Source organism: Mytilus galloprovincialis, chromosome 4 (assembly GCF_965363235.1).
Source record: "Mytilus galloprovincialis chromosome 4, xbMytGall1.hap1.1, whole genome shotgun sequence".
NCBI lineage: Eukaryota > Metazoa > Mollusca > Bivalvia > Mytilida > Mytilidae > Mytilus > Mytilus galloprovincialis.
Window position 1 is genome coordinate 29,897,783 of NC_134841.1, and position 19,944 is coordinate 29,917,726.

The 19,944-nt window shown below is 31.3% G+C and overlaps 1 protein-coding gene across 1 annotated transcript; it reads right to left on the bottom strand.

The window, feature by feature from the left end:
- Window positions 1-450: 450 nt before the first annotated feature.
- On the bottom strand, window positions 451-19,933 carry LOC143071836 (cyclin-dependent kinases regulatory subunit 1-like). Its single transcript, XM_076246440.1, has 4 exons — window positions 19,778-19,933; window positions 8,821-8,948; window positions 6,487-6,879; window positions 451-4,678 (listed from the first exon to the last, which is right to left on the bottom strand). The coding sequence occupies exons 1-3, from the start codon at window positions 19,837-19,839 to the stop codon at window positions 6,842-6,844; spliced, it is 228 nt and encodes a 75-aa protein (XP_076102555.1). The 5' UTR covers window positions 19,840-19,933; the 3' UTR covers window positions 451-4,678; window positions 6,487-6,841.
- Window positions 19,934-19,944: the final 11 nt, after the last annotated feature.

A 19,944-nucleotide genomic window follows, 5' to 3' on the forward strand; every position in this document is an offset into this window, starting at 1 on the left:
CTTATTCCTGACTGTTGGGACCATTCCACAACACCCTAAATCAATCCCTTTTGTGGTTATAAACCTTATGTTTAAATTTCAAAGATTTCTATTCACTTATACTAAAGTTATTTTCCAGAAAACAAGTGTCTTCTGATGACGAGGACAACCTGATAGCAATTTCATCTGCAAAAATTTTGCATTCGTATAAAAATGTGTCTGAATGATACAGCTCATCCCTGTCAAGCTGCTGACAAAATATCTTATCAGTAGTACATGTACATGTACAAACGAGAAATGTGAAAGAATTTTTTAATGTATGAACAGAAGGACAGACAAAGAAAATTCATTTAAGACCACACTCCTAGAGTTGGGGTACAAGCTTGACTAAAGTTTTTGTTGGATAACTGATGAAAAGACTGACAAAGTAAATGCATAATACCCCACTACTAGAGATTAAGAACAACTGTAAAAGATTTCACAAAATTTATTTATCATTTTCAAACATGGAAGTTCAGAAAAGACAGCTATAACGACAGATATGTATATACAAAACAATAACAGAGTGAGTCCATGTGTTTGAAAAGAAAGATAAATTTCACAAAACATACAAAAATACACAATATTAACATGTAAATGTTTTTACCAAATCACCAGGCATATAAAAATAGTTTATCAAACAGATAAAATATGATAGAAGTTATACGGTCTGCCATGAGTTTTAAAGATATACATTTGAACAAAATATATAACTTGTTTTATTTTTCAAAGGACAAGGTTCACTTATGGCCCAAAATGGCCTAAAATATCAACTTTATTATAAAACACCAAAACGTTTACAAATGGGTTCATAAATGGGTCTAGTTCAAAAGTCTTAATGCTCAATAAATCAGTTCCTTTCATAAAAGTACATAATACACTCTAAATTAGGCCCATTTTGTCAAATTTTGATTATTTTGGGCAATTTTCAGACCTAAAAGCTTTAAGAAAAATTTGGCCGCCACCTACGATCTAAAATGTTTTGTAACCAAAAGATTCCCAATGTGATATAGAATTCATCAATATAAAAACTTTTTGGGTCGTGGATGGCGGCCAAGGTTAATTATGCCAAAAACTGTTAACATTTTGGATAAAATTGACCAAAACTGACCCAAAATACAAATAATGTATATTTAATTAATTTAATAAGGGGTCATAGCTCCAAAACATTTAAAGAAAGGTGCCAAAAAAGTATATTTTAGTCTTAATAGTCTTATCATAAGTATTTTTATTTGAAATTTGTAATCGTTTGGCCCAATTTAAAAAACATTAAAAATTTAGGGCCAATTTTAACCCTTCGTGAACCTTCTCCTTTAACACACCAAAGTTACTTTTTCTATTTAAAGCAATTGTTCAAAGAAATAATAAAATTATCTAGTTTTAGTCACCATTGTTTCAAGGATTTTTAAAACATGAAGAAATTCCAAAATTGAACATACTTATTATGTATACGTAGCATTATTGTAATACAAATCTACCAGGTAGTTTAGCATGATTAATGATAATCTGAAGATGGCCATTGGCGGAAACATCTACCAGGTAGTTTAGCATGATTAATGATAATCTGGCAATGGCCATTGGCGGAAACATCTTCAAAATGTTTTTTACTGCAAAAGTTATTTAGAAATTTTTGCTTATGTGATTCAACCTTTGTATATCTTTGTTTTTTCCCCCATCAAATTTAATAGATTTGTTTTTATTAATTTTGTAATGTTTGTAACTACGAAATGTAATACAACTACAGCATTACAAAGTATACAATTCTAAAATAGAAGTAAAGATTGTCAACTCTGGATGAAAAAAGTAGGTACCCTAAGAAAAATTATGTTTTTCTTGTTGCTGATTTGACCCTCAGGTCAATTGGATGCTAGTACATTTGTTTTTGCCTTGCACAGAAAGTGTTTAAATCGAAGTTACACTGAGAGTCTTTGCTACATCAGAATATCTAGGATGTATTTAGGTCAGGTTTAGAAATTTATTGTAAAATGTTCAGACACCTTGGATGTCTTCCTACATTACAGGGTAAAACATTTTGCCCCATTAATTTCTTTTCATATTAGATTTCAATAGCTTATATAGGCTGGTTTGCCAAAATTAAAGTAGATTCTAGATTTCTTTTATTTTCTTTTGAGACTAAAATAATACCAAAGCAAATACAAGCTTAAAGTGAGCTAGTTTTTTCCAGTAATTATTTTTTTTTAGATATCTCAAAAAGGAGCTGATCAATAACCTATCAATATTTCTAGATATGTTGAAATGATATTTCAGCTAGTGTGTAATATTACCTAACAAATCCAAAAGATATAACGAACATGGTATTAAAGGGCTAATGCACAATAACAAAAGCGCTAAAAATAAGTTACATTTTTTTTAATACATTCTTGACTGATTTCTGAAAAACAATTAAGGAATGACTGTAATATTTTTCTGTCTATGAAGAAATAACATAAAAAATGTGGTGCACACTGAATAACGCGCGTAGCGGGTTATTTAACAGTGTGCACCACATTTTTTATGTTATTTCGAATAGATAGAAAAAATATTACAGTCATTTCTTATAATTCAATTCTAAATTCCATTTTAAACCGTAGAAAACCATGAAAAAACGTTGATGATGTCACGGTCACATGACTAAATTATGTCTATGGGCTCATAACAAAATAACATCAGCCAATCAGAAGACGCGTTACATCCAAAATTAAATTATTTCAATATAATAAAGACAGCAAAGTTTTAAACATGAGATTTTATAAATATATTTTTTTTTTTTTATCAAAACTTGATTATCAAACAGGAAATTATTTGTAATACAGAATATACAATAATTTTAGTTTTTGTTGCTATTTAACAGTGCAGCACCAATTATTTATATCATAATAAAACACAGTTACACATTTTACATATTCTTTTAGCAAAAGTTTAATCAAAATACAGAATATCATCAACATAGGTTAACATATACTGAATTATATAGGTTTATAATTATTACCTTAGTACAAATGTATGTTTGATTATCTGCTGAAAAATTCCACTTAGCAGTGAAAGCACTAACATTCATACAATTTTGATTCACATAATCACAATGATTGGTCAATACATTTATTTACTTTAAACACAAAAATTATTGGGATTTATTACATGTATGAAGAATGAACAAACATGCCAGATTAGTTATTGCAATTTTTTGAAACACTGAATAAAGAATTTAAGATATATGTATCAGATACCAGAATGTAAGATATCATTAGTTGCAACAATTGCAAGAATATCTCTCAATAATTTCACAATTTATAGTTTTACAATCTTTTTGACATTTTTAATAACATTCCACCAAACTACTGTCTTTTTAACAAAATTCTTTGAATGCAAAATGTGTTGCCTGACACAGCTGGTAAATTTGTTGAAGGGTGTAGGAATTCATAACTACTAATTCGATAGGTTACAATTTGGTACTAAAATGTCTTACATGGTTCTTTTTTTTTAGTTGTACATCTTCAGTACCATATGGTACTTGTAAAAATAGTGATTAAAGATTGGGAGCTAAGTTTTATCAAATGGTGTATTTAAAGATTTAATGGAGTAACAAAAGTCAGTATGACAGGAGTAACAAAAGGTCAGGATGATAGTGCTTTATATTTGTGGACTCTGCTGTACATTCTTTATGTACAATGTCCCAACACAATGTATGCATACTATGATTGATATAAATACAGCTATTGCAAATGAACACTTCAAGGTAAAATGTAACAAGACTAGTATTGCTTATACATGTATGGGTAAAATAGTATCATTCCTGTTTCAGAGAGAAAGAAGTGTTACAACTTACAGACAATGTACACACTATTTTAACTGTAATGGGCAGTTGTCCTATTTGAAAGTGCCTTCTATGTGTACCATGTTTTTAAAGAAACAGCACTATGGCTAAAATTCTTGGTTTTTGTTCTTTAAATAAAAAAATATAATAAATGTAGATCAAACATTGGTAGTGATAAATGAATATAACGACAAAATATTCTACAATGTCACTTGAATGTAAATATATGTATATCTTTGCACAGTGAGATGATGTCCACATCCTTATATAACATGTATAACATGTATAACTATATTTGTAGGTTGGAGAATTAAGAATATAGGAAATCTAATTAAAAAATATAAGATGAAAACTAACCAACCATGATGTTAGTTAGTTTATAAATACTGAAATATCACCGGCAGTAACCTGAACCTTAGTCATTGGCACATGGCTAGCTATATACTTTTTTTCTTTCATTAATTTTGTGTTAGTTTTTTTCATACATTAATTTTGTATCAATTTTCCAGATTCAAATAATTTCTTGTAACAATGTATATGAGTTTTATAAATAACTTTTGCCTATTTATGATTCCTGGTTATCATCTGACACTAACACTGCAGCAGCAACCTTAAGACCTGAACATATTCAACTTCAATTTAATAATAAAGCAAAAATATTCCCTTTCTAATTATATCAAAAATTATTCATAAACAAATTCTATTAAGGAATAGAACAAATGTATATAAGCTTCTCATCTATCAAAATTCAAGTGTGTGATAACCTGTGTAAGAAAACTTATTGATTTTTTTTTGCGTAATCATGTTATCAGATAAATGAATATAAATAATTATATAAAATCATAACTAGAGGCTCTAAAGAGCCTGTGTCGCTCACCTTGGTCTATGTGCATATTAAACAAAGGACACAAATGGATTCATGACAAAATTGTATTTTGGTGATGGTGATGTGTTTGAAGTTCTTACTTTACTGAACGATTTTGCTTCTTACAATTATATCTATCATGAACTTTGCCCATTAGTAACAGAGAACTATATTTGGTAAAAATTTACATAAATTTACCAAATTAATGAAAATTGTTAAAAATTGACTATAAAGGGCAATAACTCCTTAAGGGGTCAATTGACCATTTAGGTCATGTTGACTTATTTGTTGACTTATTTGTAGATCTTACTTTGCTGAACATTATTGCTGTTTACAGTTTATCTCTAACTATAATAATATTCAAGATAATAACCAAAAACAGCAAAATTTCTTCAAAATTACCAATTCAGGGGCAGCAACCCAACAACCGATTGACCGATTCATCTGAAAATTTCAGGGCAGATAGTTCTTGACCTGATAAACATTTTTATTCCCTGTCAGATTTCCTCAAAATGCTTTGGTTTTTGAGTTATAAGCCAAAAACTGCATTTTACCCCTATGTTCTATTTTTAGCGGTGGCGGCCATCTTGGTTGGTTGACCAGGTCACGCCACACATTTTTTAAACTAGATACCCCAAAGATGATTGTGGCCAAGTTTGGATTAATTTGGCCAAGTAGTTTCAGAGGAGAAGATTTTTGTAAAAGATTACTTTAATTTACGAAAAATGGTTAAAAATTGACTATAAAGGGCAATAACTCCTAAACGGGTCAACTGACCATTTTGGTCATGTTGACTTATTTGTAGATCTTACTTTGCTGAACATTATTGCTGTTTACAGTTTATCTCTATCTATAATAATATTCAAGATAATAACCAAAAACAGCAAAATTTCCTCAAAATTACCAATTCAGGGGCAGCAACCCAACAACCGATTGACCGATTCATCTGAAAATTTTAGGGCAGATAGATCTTGACCTGATAAACATTTTTATTCCATGTCAGATTTCCTCAAAATGCTTTGGTTTTTGAGTTATAAGCCAAAAACTGCATTTTACCCCTTTGTTCTATTTTTAGCCGTGGCGGCCATCTTGGTTGGTTGACCAGGTCACGCCACACATTTTTTAAACTAGATACCCCAAAGATGATTGTGGCCAAGTTTGGATTTATTTGGCCAAGTAGTTTCAGAGGAGAAGATTTTTGTAAAAGATTACTTTAATTAACGAAAAATGGTTAAAAATTGACTATAAAGGGCAATAACTCCTAAACGGGTCAACTGACCATTTTGGTCATGTTGACTTATTTGTAGATCTTACTTTGCTGAACATTATTGCTGTTTACAGTTTATCTCTATCTATAATAATATTCAAGATAATAACCAAAAACAGCAAAATTTCCTCAAAATTACCAATTCAGGGGCAGCAACCCAACAACCGATTGACCGATTCATCTGAAAATGTCAGGGCAGATAGATCTTGACCTGATAAACATTTTTACCCCATGTCAGATTTGCTCTAAATGCTTTGGTTTTTGAGTTATAAGCCAAAAACTGCATTTTACCCCTATGTTCTATTTTTAGCCGTGGCGGCCATCTTGGTTGGTTGACCGGGTCACGCCACACATTTTTTAAACTAGATACCCCAATGATGATTGTGGCCAAGTTTGGTTTGATTTGGCCCAGTAGTTTCAGAGGAGAAGATTTTTGTAAAAGTTAACGACGACGGACGACGACGACGACGACGGACGCAAAGTGATGGGAAAAGCTCACTTGGCCCTTCGGGCCAGGTGAGCTAAAAATCATGTATGTATTACAAGGAAATTTGGTGTACATGTCATGATTCAGAGTAAATTACAAATGTTGTTTCAGATGAAGAGATAATTCTTCCTGGACATCCTTGGCCTCCCATCTACCTCGTATTCACCAACACTGAAAGATCATGGTAATGGAACTCTAACTATTCTTCTCCATGAATAAAAATGTGTCCTTTCACAGTCAAATGACACGATAGAAATGAACTGAATTCAGTACACAATATACTAGTACATTGTATGGTAAGGGTTAATACCATCAGATCCAATAGTTATTGTCCTCACTGATTCAACTGTTTTAGAATACATTTGAATGCAATTTTGTTTCCTGTTATTTCTACGTTACTGGTCTTCGAAACAGTAATATATGTGGCTCTGAAAAAAACATACAAAAAAACATTAACATAGTAGTCAAACTAGTCATATACATGATATTTCTGACTGAAAATGTATTTCACTAATTAACTAAATCATGGAAAACAAACCAATAAACTAGGTGCAACTCACTGCTTTAGTGTCATTTATAGAAGTCACTAAAGGCTATTACATGTATAATATACTCTCAATGAAATTGACATTCAGTAATGTAATTTGTATTTATGTATTAATATTCATAACCAGCTGTGTTTCAATGATTGAAGATAACGTTTGATTAATATCTTTATGAAACATGCTTTTTACATGTTATCATTGCACACAATAAATGACCTTTTCATGATTGGCACCCTGCCCTTCAGAAAACCTATCTAGGACACTGAGTCACAAGCAGTGAATGTACCATGTAATTGAGATTAAGGATTATGCACATATAACAGACTGAAATTTAGTTTCATAAGGCATTTTTTTTACGAGGTGTAGGCATGAGATCATTTACAATGTTTTTCCATTGTATTTCTCGTTCAAAGAGGAACAACTCCTGCAAAACTGTAAAATAATACTGTGGATTCATTTATTTTCGTGGGTTCCAATTTTCGTGGATTGAAGAAACTTTGTATGTTTGTGCATATTTGATTTCGTTGTTTTACTATGGTCTGCATACAAGCCTATAAACTAGTTCTTGTTTGAACATTTGAATTCGTGGTTTATTAGAAACCACAAAATCCACCAAAATTGGTATCCTACGAATAATAATGATCAATCCACAGTAGATCTAAACAAATATTAATGTACACACAAATTTTCAAACTCACCCCAAGACATTGCTGATATAAATCTATGATATAAATTTAATAACAGTCCTACAAGAAATAAAGGTGTGAAAAACTATTGAACTTGTCAAGAGACAGCTGTCTCTTTCCATGTCACATAATACACAAAATATACCTATACATTATATACATACTTGTATAAGTGTATTTTATTCACTTGAAGAAGTAAAAAAAAATATACACATATAAGTAAATAAATAATGTTTGAATAATCTCCCCTTAATTTTCTAAAAAATTTTCTTGTACAAGTAAATTTTTCTTACAATCACACAAAAATCCTCAAGTTTTGAGATGTAAAATCCTGCCTTTAATGATTTTTCCCAGGTTTACTCAATGTTTTTCATTAAAGTTCAATGTTTCATTTCATTAATTCATCAAAGAAACTGATTGAGCAAAGATCTTGTATATATATTTGCACAAGGCAATCAAAAATTGCTCCTTTGGGGCTTGTAAATGAGCAGTGTTATGAAGATAACAGACAAATGGGATTTTCATTGTCCATGAAATTACACTTAAACGATTAGTAAAGACATCTGTAAAGGGTACACAATTTAAAATTTTATTAGAGTAAAGAAATCTGAAGAATTCAAGAAAAGAAGAAAGGATGATTTTTTTACTTATACAAGTAAAAAATTATGAATGCCTTATGGACATAACTAAGCCAATTTTATTTTTACCTATACAAGTAAATAAAATTCACTTGTAAAGTATCCTACAAATTTACTTATATGTATATATTTATTTTACTTCTTCAAGTAAATAAAATACAGTTGTACAAGTAGTACCCCTGACTGACATTGGGGACATAAACTGTTCGTTTAAAATTTTTAAGCAATGCATACCAATATATAGATGCCAAGTATTTCTATGTCCCCTGTAATTCATAGCAATAGCTACCCAGTATTCATATCCCCCTGCAATGCATAGCAATAGCTACCCAGTATTTTCATTTCCCCTGTAATGCATACCAAAGGATGCCAAGTATGTCTATGTCCACTGCAATGCAATGAATGTCCCCTACAATGCATAGCTAGCACATGGACAATATAACTTGCACAGCATTGGGAGACATTTGCCAGATGTTTCCATTTTTATTTGTCAAATATACCTGGATCATGTCTCATATAGTGAATCCACCCTACACTCTGCTGAACTCCTAAACTTCTCCATTCTGTTTCTGACATTAAATGCGTCTTTGGCACCAATTTAGCAATTTCTTTTGGTAGCATTACATGCCTGGAAAAAAAAGATCACCTTTTAAAATTTTGAAAAATAAACAGACAACATATATATACCAGGTGCTCCGCAGGGCGCAGCTTTATACGACCGCAGAGGTCGAACCCTGAACAGTTGGGGCAAGTATGGACAAAACATTCAAGCATGATACAGCTCTGAATTTGGATTGTGATCAAATTTTTGACATTACATGTTTTTTTTTTACACAAAACAAATGCCAAGATTTTACAAATCAATTAAAGATTTCTTCTTCAAACTTTTTAAATCTAAAATTAAATAGTTGACACAGCATAGTTTTCTGACACAGAATGAATGTGGTCTAATGAACTTAAAAGGTTTTTTTTGCCTTTGAGCAATTCACTATGCTGTTGAATATTAATCCTCTCAAAAAAATGTTTGAAGAAATTTTCTTTTTATTTATGAAATCTGAAATGAGAAAAATTTAACCCCCCCCCCCCCCTTTTTTTTCACATCCCCGTTTCCCTTTTTCAAAACTGATATCAATTCAAATTTCTAATGGAGTTTGCAACAATAACTACTCATTTAAATACATCATAAAATATTAAGATGTAAAAAAACTGCTTGTTATCACTGAATGGTAAAGATTATTTAAATTAATCAGTTGGTAGTAAAAAGTGTATATACATTGTATATTGTATATAACAAAGATTTAAGTTGATTCTGGACAAAGAAAGATAACTCCAATTAAAAAAAATTCTTGCTATTGCAATATTGTGCAATAGGATATTTCTTGCTTACTATTCTGGACAAAGAAAGATAACTCTAATTAAAATTTATACGACCGCAGAGGTTGAACCCTGAACGGTTAGGGCAAGTATGGACACAACATTCAAGCTGGATTCAGCTCTAAATTTGGATTGTGATTAAATAGTTGACACAGCATAGGTTTCTGACACAGAATGAATGTGTTCTAATGAACTTAAAATTTTTGTTTCTCTTAGAGCAATTCACTATGCTGTTGAATATTAATCCTCTCAAAAAAATGTTTGAAGAAATTTTCTTTTTTATTTATGAAATTTCAAATGAGAAAAATTGAACCCAATTTTTTTAATCACATCCCCCTTTCCCTTATTCCAAAACTAATCTCAATTAAAATTTCTAATGGAGTTTGCAACAATGACTACTCATTTAAATACATCATAAAATATTGCTTGTTATCACTGAATGGTAAAGATTATTTTAATTTATCAGTTGGTAGTAAAAAGTGAATATACATTGTATATTGTATATAACAAAGATTTAAGTTGATTCTGGACAAAGAAAGATAACTCCAATTAAAAAAAAATCTTGCTATTGCACAATATTTTGCAATTAGATATTTCTTGCTTACTATTCTGGACAAAGAAAGATAACTCTAATTAAAAAAAAAAATTGATATTTCACAATATTGTGCAATTAGATATTTCTTGTCATTGCACAATACTGTGCAATTGAAAAGACTTGCTATTGCACAATACTTAATATAATAATTTTAGATCCTGATTTGGACCAACTTGAAAACTGGGCCCATAATAAAAAATCTAAGTACATTTTTGGATTCAGCATATCAAAGAACTTCAAGATTTCAATTTTTGTTAAAATCAGACTAAGTTTAATTTTGGACCCTTTGGACTTTAGTGTAGACCAATTTGAAAACAGGACCAAAAATGAAGAATCTACATACACAGTTAGATTTGGTATATCAAAGAACCCCATTTATTCAATTTTTGATGAAATCAAACAAAGTTTAATTTTGGACCCCGATTTGGACCAACTTGAAAACTGGGCCAATAATCAAGAATCTAAGTACATTTTTAGATTCAGCATATCAAAGAACCTAACTGATTCATTTTTTGTCAAAATCAAACTAAGTTTAATTTTGGACCCTTTGGACCTTAATGTAGACCAATTTGAAAACGGGACCAAAAGTTAAGAATCTACATACACAGTCATGACAGTTAGATTCAGCATATCAAAGAACCCCAATTATTCAATTTTGATGAAATCAAACAAAAGTTTGATTTTGGACCCTTTGGGCCCCTTATTATGTTGGGACCAAAACTCCCAAAATCAAACCCAACCTTTCTTTTATGGTCATAAACCTTGTGTTTAAATTTCATAGATTTCTATTTACTTCTACTAACGTTATGGTGCGAAAACCAAGAAAAATGCTTATTTGGGTCCCTTTTTGGCCCCTAATTCCTAAACTGTTGGGACCTAAACTCCCAAAATCAATACCAACCTTCCTTTTGTAGTCATTAACATTGTGTTTAAATTTCATTGATTTCTATTTACTTAAACTAATGTTATTGTGCGAAAACCAAGAATAATGCTTATTTGGGCCCTTTTTTGGCCCCTAATTCCTAAACTGTTGCGACCAAAACTCCCAAAATCAATCCCAACCGTTCTTTTGTGGTCATAAACCTTGTGTCAAAATTTCATAGATTTCTATTAACTTAAACTAAAGTTATAGTGCGAAAACCAAGAAAATGCTTATTTGGGCCCTTTTTGGCCCCTAATTCCTAAAATGTTGGGACCAAAACTCCCAAAATCAATACCAACCTTCCTTTTGTGGTCATAAACCTTGTGTTAAAATTTCATAGATTTCCATTCACTTTTACTAAAGTTAGAGTGCGAAAACTAAAAGTATTCGGACGCCGGACGACGACGACGACGCAGACGCCAACGTGATAGCAATATACGACGAAAATTTTTTCAAAATTTGCGGTCGTATAAAAACAATATTCCCTGACTAGTAGTCAGCTGGAGCTTCGATTTCAAAGTTAAAACTGTTACAGAGTTGCTATATTTTATAATATCGTATGCTCTCCCCAAAATGATTTGAAATTTGAAAAGTTAAAGACTAAAAATCCTGCATTCTGAGCATACCTGGGAGTGATTTAGATGCTAGCTATAGGGAAAATGTAAATGTTGTCTTATTTTTGTTGTTGACTTCAATCACATTTGAAAAAAAAATAAAAAATGGGAATCCGCAGTCCTGGCAAGGTTAATCTATATTGATTTTTTTTGTTGGGAAGGTGTCTTTTGCATGTAAGACAACTAATTAAGGAAGTCTGTTTTTGAATATAGGTAAATAATAGGTGAAATATTATAATTTTATTTCAATAATAATCGAATTGATCAAATATCTTGGACGATTTATTTTGCGTACGTACTTAGTGACAAATGACCCCCTTTTTTCTCATAAGACTTGTACATGTATTTAAAACATGTTTTCAAGCTATGTCCTTTTATTTTTTTCTTATTTGTTAACTGTCCAGTAAGCAGTAAACTAAAATTCTTTTGAACTAAAGATATTTTTAACCAGATGCTCCGCAGGGCGTAGCTTTATACGACCGCAGAGGTTGAACCCTGAACGGTTGGGGCAAGTATGGACACAACATTCAAGCTGGATTCAGCTCTAAATTTGGATTGTGATTAAATAGTTGACACAGCATAGGTTTCTGACACAGAATGAATGTGTTCTAATGAACTTAAAATTTTTGTTTTCTCTTAGAGCAATTCACTATGCTGTTGAATATTAATCCTCTCAAAACAAGAATGTGTCCTCAGTACACGAATGCCCCACTCGCACTATCATTTTCCATGTTCAGTGGACCGTGAAATTGGGGTAAAAACTCTAATTTGGCATTAAAATTAGAAAGATCATATCATAGGGGACATTTGTACTAAGTTTGAAGTCGATTGGACTTAAACTTCATCAAAAACTACCTTGACCAAAAACTTTAACCTGAAGCGGGACAGACGGATGGACAAACGGACGGACGAACGGACGGACGCACAGACCAGAAAACATAATGCCCCTCTACTATCGTAGGTGGGGCATAAAAATGTTTGAAGAAATTTTCTTTTTTATTTATGAAATTTCAAATGAGAAAAATTGAACCCAATTTTTTTAATCACATCCCCCTTTCCCTTATTCCAAAATTAATCTCAATTAAAATTTCTAATGGAGTTTGCAACAATAACTACTCATTTAAATACATCATAAAATATTAAGATGTAAAAAAAAACTGCTTGTTATCACTGAATGTTATTTATTATAATTTATCAGTTGGTAGTAAAAAGTGAATATACATTGTATATTGTATATAACAAAGATTTAAGTTGATTCTGGACAAAGAAAGATAACTCCAATTAAAAAAAAATCTTGCTATTGCACAATATTTTGCAATTAGATATTTCTTGCTTACTATTCTGGACAAAGAAAGATAACTCTAATTAAAAAAAAATTTGCTATTTCACAATATTGTGCAATTAGATATTTCTTGCCATTGCGCAATACTGTGCAATTGAAAAGACTTGCTATTGCACAATACTTAATATAATAATTTTAGATCCTGATTTGGACCAACTTGAAAACTGGGCCCATAATAAAAAATCTAAGTACATTTTTGGATTCAGCATATCAAAGAACCCCAAGATTTCAATTTTTGTTGAAATCAGACTAAGTTTAATTTTGGACCCTTTGGACTTTAGTGTAGACCAATTTGAAAACAGGACCAAAAATGAAGAATCTACATACACAGTTAGATTTGGTATATCAAAGAACCCCATTTATTCAATTTTTGATGAAATCAAACAAAGTTTAATTTTGGACCCCGATTTGGACCAACTTGAAAACTGGGCCAATAATCAAGAATCTAAGTACATTTTTAGATTCAGCATATCAAAGAACCTAACTGATTCATTTTTTGTCAAAATAAAACTAAGTTTAATTTTGGACCCTTTGGACCTTAATGTAGACCAATTTGAAAACGGGACCAAAAGTTAAGAATCTACATACACAGTCATGACAGTTAGATTCGGCATATCAAAGAACCCCAATTATTCAATTTTGATGAAATCAAACAAAGTTTAATTTTGGACCCTTTGGGCCCCTTATTCTGTTGGGACCAAAACTCCCAAAATCAATACCAACCTTCCTTTTATGGTCATAAACCTTGTGTTTAAATTTCATAGATTTCTATTTACTTATACTAACGTTATGGTGCGAAAACCAAGAAAAATGCTTATTTGGGTCCCTTTTTGGCCCCTAATTCCTAAACTGTTGGGACCTAAACTCCCAAAATCAATACCAACCTTCCTTTTGTAGTCATTAACTTTGTGTTTAAATTTCATTGATTTCTATTTACTTAAACGAAAGTTATTGTGCGAAAACCAAGAATAATGCTTATTTGGGCCCTTTTTTGGCCCCTAATTCCTAAACTGTTGAAACCTAAACTCCCAAAATCAATCCCAACCGTTCTTTTGTGGTCATAAACCTTGTGTCAAAATTTCATAGATTTCTATTAACTTAAACTAAAGTTATAGTGCGAAAACCAAGAAAATGCTTATTTGGGCCCTTTTTGGCCCCTAATTCCTAAAATGTTGGGACCAAAACTCCCAAAATCAATACCAACCTTCCTTTTGTGGTCATAAACCTTGTGTTAAAATTTCATAGATTTCCATTCACTTTTACTAAAGTTAGAGTGCGAAAACTAAAAGTATTCGGACGCCGGACGACGACGACGACGACGACGACGCCGACGCCAACGTGATAGCAATATACGACGAAAAATTTTTCAAATTTTGCGGTCGTATAAAAATTATTTGTGGTCGACAATATTCTACTTTCGTTATTGACCTTCATTCTCTGGACACCATGTGGTCGTGGGCTTTAAAATGTGAACTACAAAAGGTGGTGATTTCCAGATTTTTGACAACAACATTATATATTATACTTTCTTTTATTTGACTGATGTATTTTCATAACATGCTATTGTCATCTTTGGCTTATTCCTTCTCTTGAAGCCAAAACCAAACAGGATCATAATGTCCATCGGAACGTCTCTCTTTTTATCTTTGCAAACATACGAATCCATGTCCGTCCACCCTGATTTCAGTTCGCCCTAGTTCCGTTTCGCCCTGATTTTTATTTTTTATTATAGTGTTGTGTTGTGTGTATTTAATTGAATATGTTGAAGTCAGTCTACAATTTCGCCGAATATTTACGATGTATTATACTTCCATATACCATATATATAACAAATTTGTCAAAACACACTTGAGATCAAAGAAGCCAAGCTGCGAAAAAAATTTCCCTTTCATGCCTAACAATTTGTACATCAGTGTTTTTACCCATCCAAGCTGACTATTTTATTTGAGAAAAATGTTATTTTCATTATTACAGTCTTCCAACTAAGCCCTTCAGAGTGAAAATTTCATATCTTCTCTCTATTAGGGGACAGATGATATTACATATAACAGATGTTTAAAACAAAAACTGAGTGTGTAAATTTTTGATAAACCCTCAAGTTAAGAAATTACAAAAGTAAAAAGTAAATATTCGGATTTAGTTTTACATCTACACATTACCTCATCAGATATTAAAAAGAAGCATTAGTTTTGAATGATGTATTATTTTTCATAGTTTTATATATTATATTTAAGCTTTGAATCTTTAATATGGACCATAATTTGCTATTGGGCTCGTTTCCTATAACGATAGAAAAGTGATAAAAATGTGTATTACTGTAAGAAAAGTTGTTACTACATCTAAAGATGCCTTTATTTGTATCAACATACAAGTGTATGCTACTCTTCCCTAGAAAAAAAATTGAAATTAACAAATTTCAAAGATTATACGACCATATTTTTGTGTCGTTTCTCCCGTTACTTTTCGCTTCCGAAGTGCATAACGCTGACTGATTTATAGATAATTGTCACCAGCAAATTCGTAACTTTTGCTTTCAAATAATAAAGAACATCGACCAATAAGAATAGTCAGAAGAAAATGCCGAGAACTATATGTATTTCTGTAGCAGGTGTAAGTACACTAGTGTTACTTTGGTTTCCGATTTCGTAACGCAAATTTTAGATGATGTAATCTGCTTTGTTGTAATAGAATTCTTTATAACAATATGCAAATATGAACTCTCGCAAGATGTTAAAACAGGTAAATCAGAGATGATTTACATTCTAGTTTTGTTCTTCGTAATAATTTAGTTAGAAAAATGACGTTATGCGTTACATTTCACACGAAACAGAAGTCCAGTTATTTCCTTTTTTTTTATTAAAATTGTTTTTGTCGTTAAGTTCTAATCATTTCTGGTCATACGTGAAACATGTGACTAACATGTGATCACGCCGTTACGGCCGGATATATGAAATACTAAGTCTAAACATTGTTTTTGTTTCCAACGGGATGTTAGCAAACATAATCTGTAGACTTGTTTCGTCTTGTTTAAGAAAGGAAAATACAATTTTCAGAGAGATTGCGCCGGGGGCCTATTATTTTTCCTATGTGCATAATGTTACATACGATCTTGTGTGAAAATAAATGCCCAATGACTTGACAAAATCGATTTCAGATTTGACAGACGTTATAACACACTTTGTTTCCAGATAACGATGTAAAGGGTCCTTGGAAAATTCAATCAACATTACGTCTCTTATCAATGTGTCGATGCTCGTTGGATTGAGTTTGCTTCAGCAGTAAATATTACTGGATATTTTAGGTGAATAAAGATAATTTAATAAAAAATACATGTTAATATACCGTTACACTTGGAATGTACAAAGTTGGTATCTTTGTCACAATTTTTAATTATTTTTTTTTATTCATGTTCTGCAAACACTTTTCAGAAACGCAATAAACTTGTCAAAGGAGAAGTAAATTTTTACCATGCATGACTTGAAAGGAAGTACTTTATTGATTTTAGCCCACTAAAGTAGGTTAAAATGTGGAAACCATGTAAATGGTGTACAGGTCACAAATATCCCATGGTGCCTATTTTAAAGATTTTAATTACAAATTAAAAGTTTTTTTCTTTACTGGATTTAAAGAATTTTACATTGCCAATGATTTGGAATAAATTGTATATAACTGGAATTTCAAAACCAAATATAAATACATTTTTTTGGCTAAAACATCAAGATACAACGATTATGGTATCCTGTATCAATGAAGAAAATATGGAAATTTCTGAATAAATTGTACTAATTGTTTTCAAAACAAGCACATATTTAGGAGTTTTATAATACTGTTACATTTAAGATGGATTTTAAGAAAAAGTATACTGTTCAGATTATTTTGAGCAGATTTTGCAATAAAATAAAACTAAAAAAATGCTTTCGGTTTCTTATGGTTTCCTGTCGCGTTTAAAAAAAACTTTAATTTAACATTGAAAATAGATTTCAAATATTAACATGAATTAAGTAACACTAGTAATGGTGTTCATTTATGTCTTTTGAAATATATTGTGCAAAATAAAGAAAATAAAGATTGGTTTCCTGTTTGGTTTCCTGTCACGTAAACGGTGAATCTAAATGTATTAATTTGTTCTTGAAAAACTCAATTGTTCCATTAATACTATTCTAACACCAACACAACCCACAGAATAAAAGTTAAAGTTTTAGAACTTATAAAAAAGGATACAAAAAGAAACCAAAGGCAGAATACCAAATTATGGTCCATATGGTAAATTTCGGAAAATTTCAACAGCTTAATTAGGTTCATTACATTAACATTAATTTGTTGTTACTAAAACACTATGAGAGCTCAACCAAACCCTCTTATTGCATGTATTGATAGATTGTCAAAAGATGTTAAGAAGAAAAAAAAAAGAAAAGAATATAAGAAGAACAATTAGGTCTTTTCTCATCTAGGGGATAGATCCAATTGATACTAAATGATACCTCAATATTTTTATGGTAGGGGTGTGCCATTCTGGCCTAAAAAATGTACCAATTTTAATATACATGTAACATAACGTTCAGCACCTATAGTCAGGAGCAGATCCAGAACTTTTTGTAAAAAAAAGGGGGGGGGGGCTGACTGACCTAATAGGGGGCCACTCTAGTCATCAGTGATTCCCTAATTAATCAACCAATTTTTCCCATTAAAAAAGGGGGAGGGAATTGGAGCTTATTTTGAAGGTGAACTTTCATATTAATTCATATATTAGTTTAATTTAGTATAATAACATTAACTATGTATAATTAAGATTCTGAATAGCATATTCATATATGAAATGAAGATCATACATACCCCAAATCAATATATACTATAGTTATCAAACGTAAATGCATTTTTATATAGTATGTTATAAAAAGGAGGGTCATTTTTTATATAAAATCTCTCAAAAAAGGGGGAGGCAGTGCTGTGTATTTACTATTAATCCATTTATACAACAATTACCACTTGTGGATCAGGATAAAATAACATGTGCTTCCTGTCATCTAACAAATTTTAATTGGAGTGACAGTTTAATTTGAAATTATGTTGTTTTTTTAAGTGGTGCAGATGATAAGCCCAACATCATTTTGATGTGATTTCTCGGGCTTAGTTGCAAGACTGTATTAATCCATCAAAGACAATTCATATACCAATCAGTGATATCAAAGATTTCAAATTATACCTAATCAGCAATCAAAATTCAATCAACAGTACTTAAAAGTAATTATAAAATAAAGTGTAACAATGCAGCCAAGAATCTTATTTAATTAATATTCTGTATTTAACTTTTAATAGGTATACATAAATTTTAATATATAAAAATATATATTTCTTTCATTAATGCAACATATAAATATCATAAATGAAAATAGGGCGAACGAACCCAGGGCGAACGGATTACCAGGGCGAACATGTAATCAGGGCGAACGATCCCGATACCCAAACATACAATACTTTCCGACTTTAAATAGACAACCAATCAATGGACTGCATTTACATGAACTATATTTAGTCAATGGTAAACACTGATTTACATCCTTGTTTATCGAGACTTTAATCGTGGAAGCTGATACATTGAGCAATTATTTTTTAATATTAACCTGACTATCTTTTTATCTTTATTTTTTTTTTTACTCATGCAAAAATAGCTGGCGGGAAAAGGACAATACCCGGCGAAAATCGCCGGCTGCCGGCTTTTAACGACATCACTGCCCTATGGGCAAAAAATTTGAAGAAGTGTCCTAGATAGTAGTGTTTGGGTTTAGTGGTAGTAGAACTTGCTTTTGTGAGTGTGAAAGACTTGTGTATATTTCAAACTCTGTTTAATACTATAGTACTGACTAGAAGTGTTATGCATACAAAGCACAATAATCATATGACATTACAATATGAGTTAAATAAGAGTTGTATAAGTTAGTGTCTCTGTATTGGGGCTGATTCATAATATACAGTGGTCATTTTCTTAAGGTAGTTTTAATCAATTTATTCACTTATTGCAATAAATTCTGTATATATTACACGTTTTAGACCCGATCTGATGCCATTTTATTATAAAACCGATGTGTGTACATGTAGCCTACGAACGGCAACTTTACTATTTGTACTTCCATGCAGGTACACGCAGACACTGCCTTAAAGAAATGGAGGTAAAAAGGGGGATTCCAACCCCCAGAAATTACAGGAAACATATTCACCAGTGATAATGGATATCAATTTCGAAAAAAATAATACTCTGGACTCTTGTCAGGGACTTCTATACTAGTATTAGTATACTATAGAAAGTCCTTACTTTTGTACAACACAACCCCCCCCCCCCCTTTTTTTTTGTACACATTTATAAATCAAACCGTTTTCCTTCCAAGTATCCTGTTATCAAACTAAAATGACGGATACGAAATGGATATAGTTAATAGTTCTTTCATATATATATCTATCTATTTTGTAAAAAAAAATATCGCGATTGACATGTACAGTCAGGCCGGATCGGTCCTTTTAACTTTTTGTGTTGGACAAGAAATTATAAATTCGCGACAACCATGAAACGAAACAAGTTTCGACACGTTTCTTTTCCTCATAGCGGAATTCTCACCTGTATTCATATTCGTCGTCTTTATATTTATCTGAATAAAATATGTCTTTGGAATGCGACATTTCAACTATGGCAGCAAGAAAATTGTGGTTTAGTTTGAAACAGTGAATCGCATGTGTTTTTGGCAACTTTAAATTAGACGGACAAATGTGATTGGTCAAAAAAGT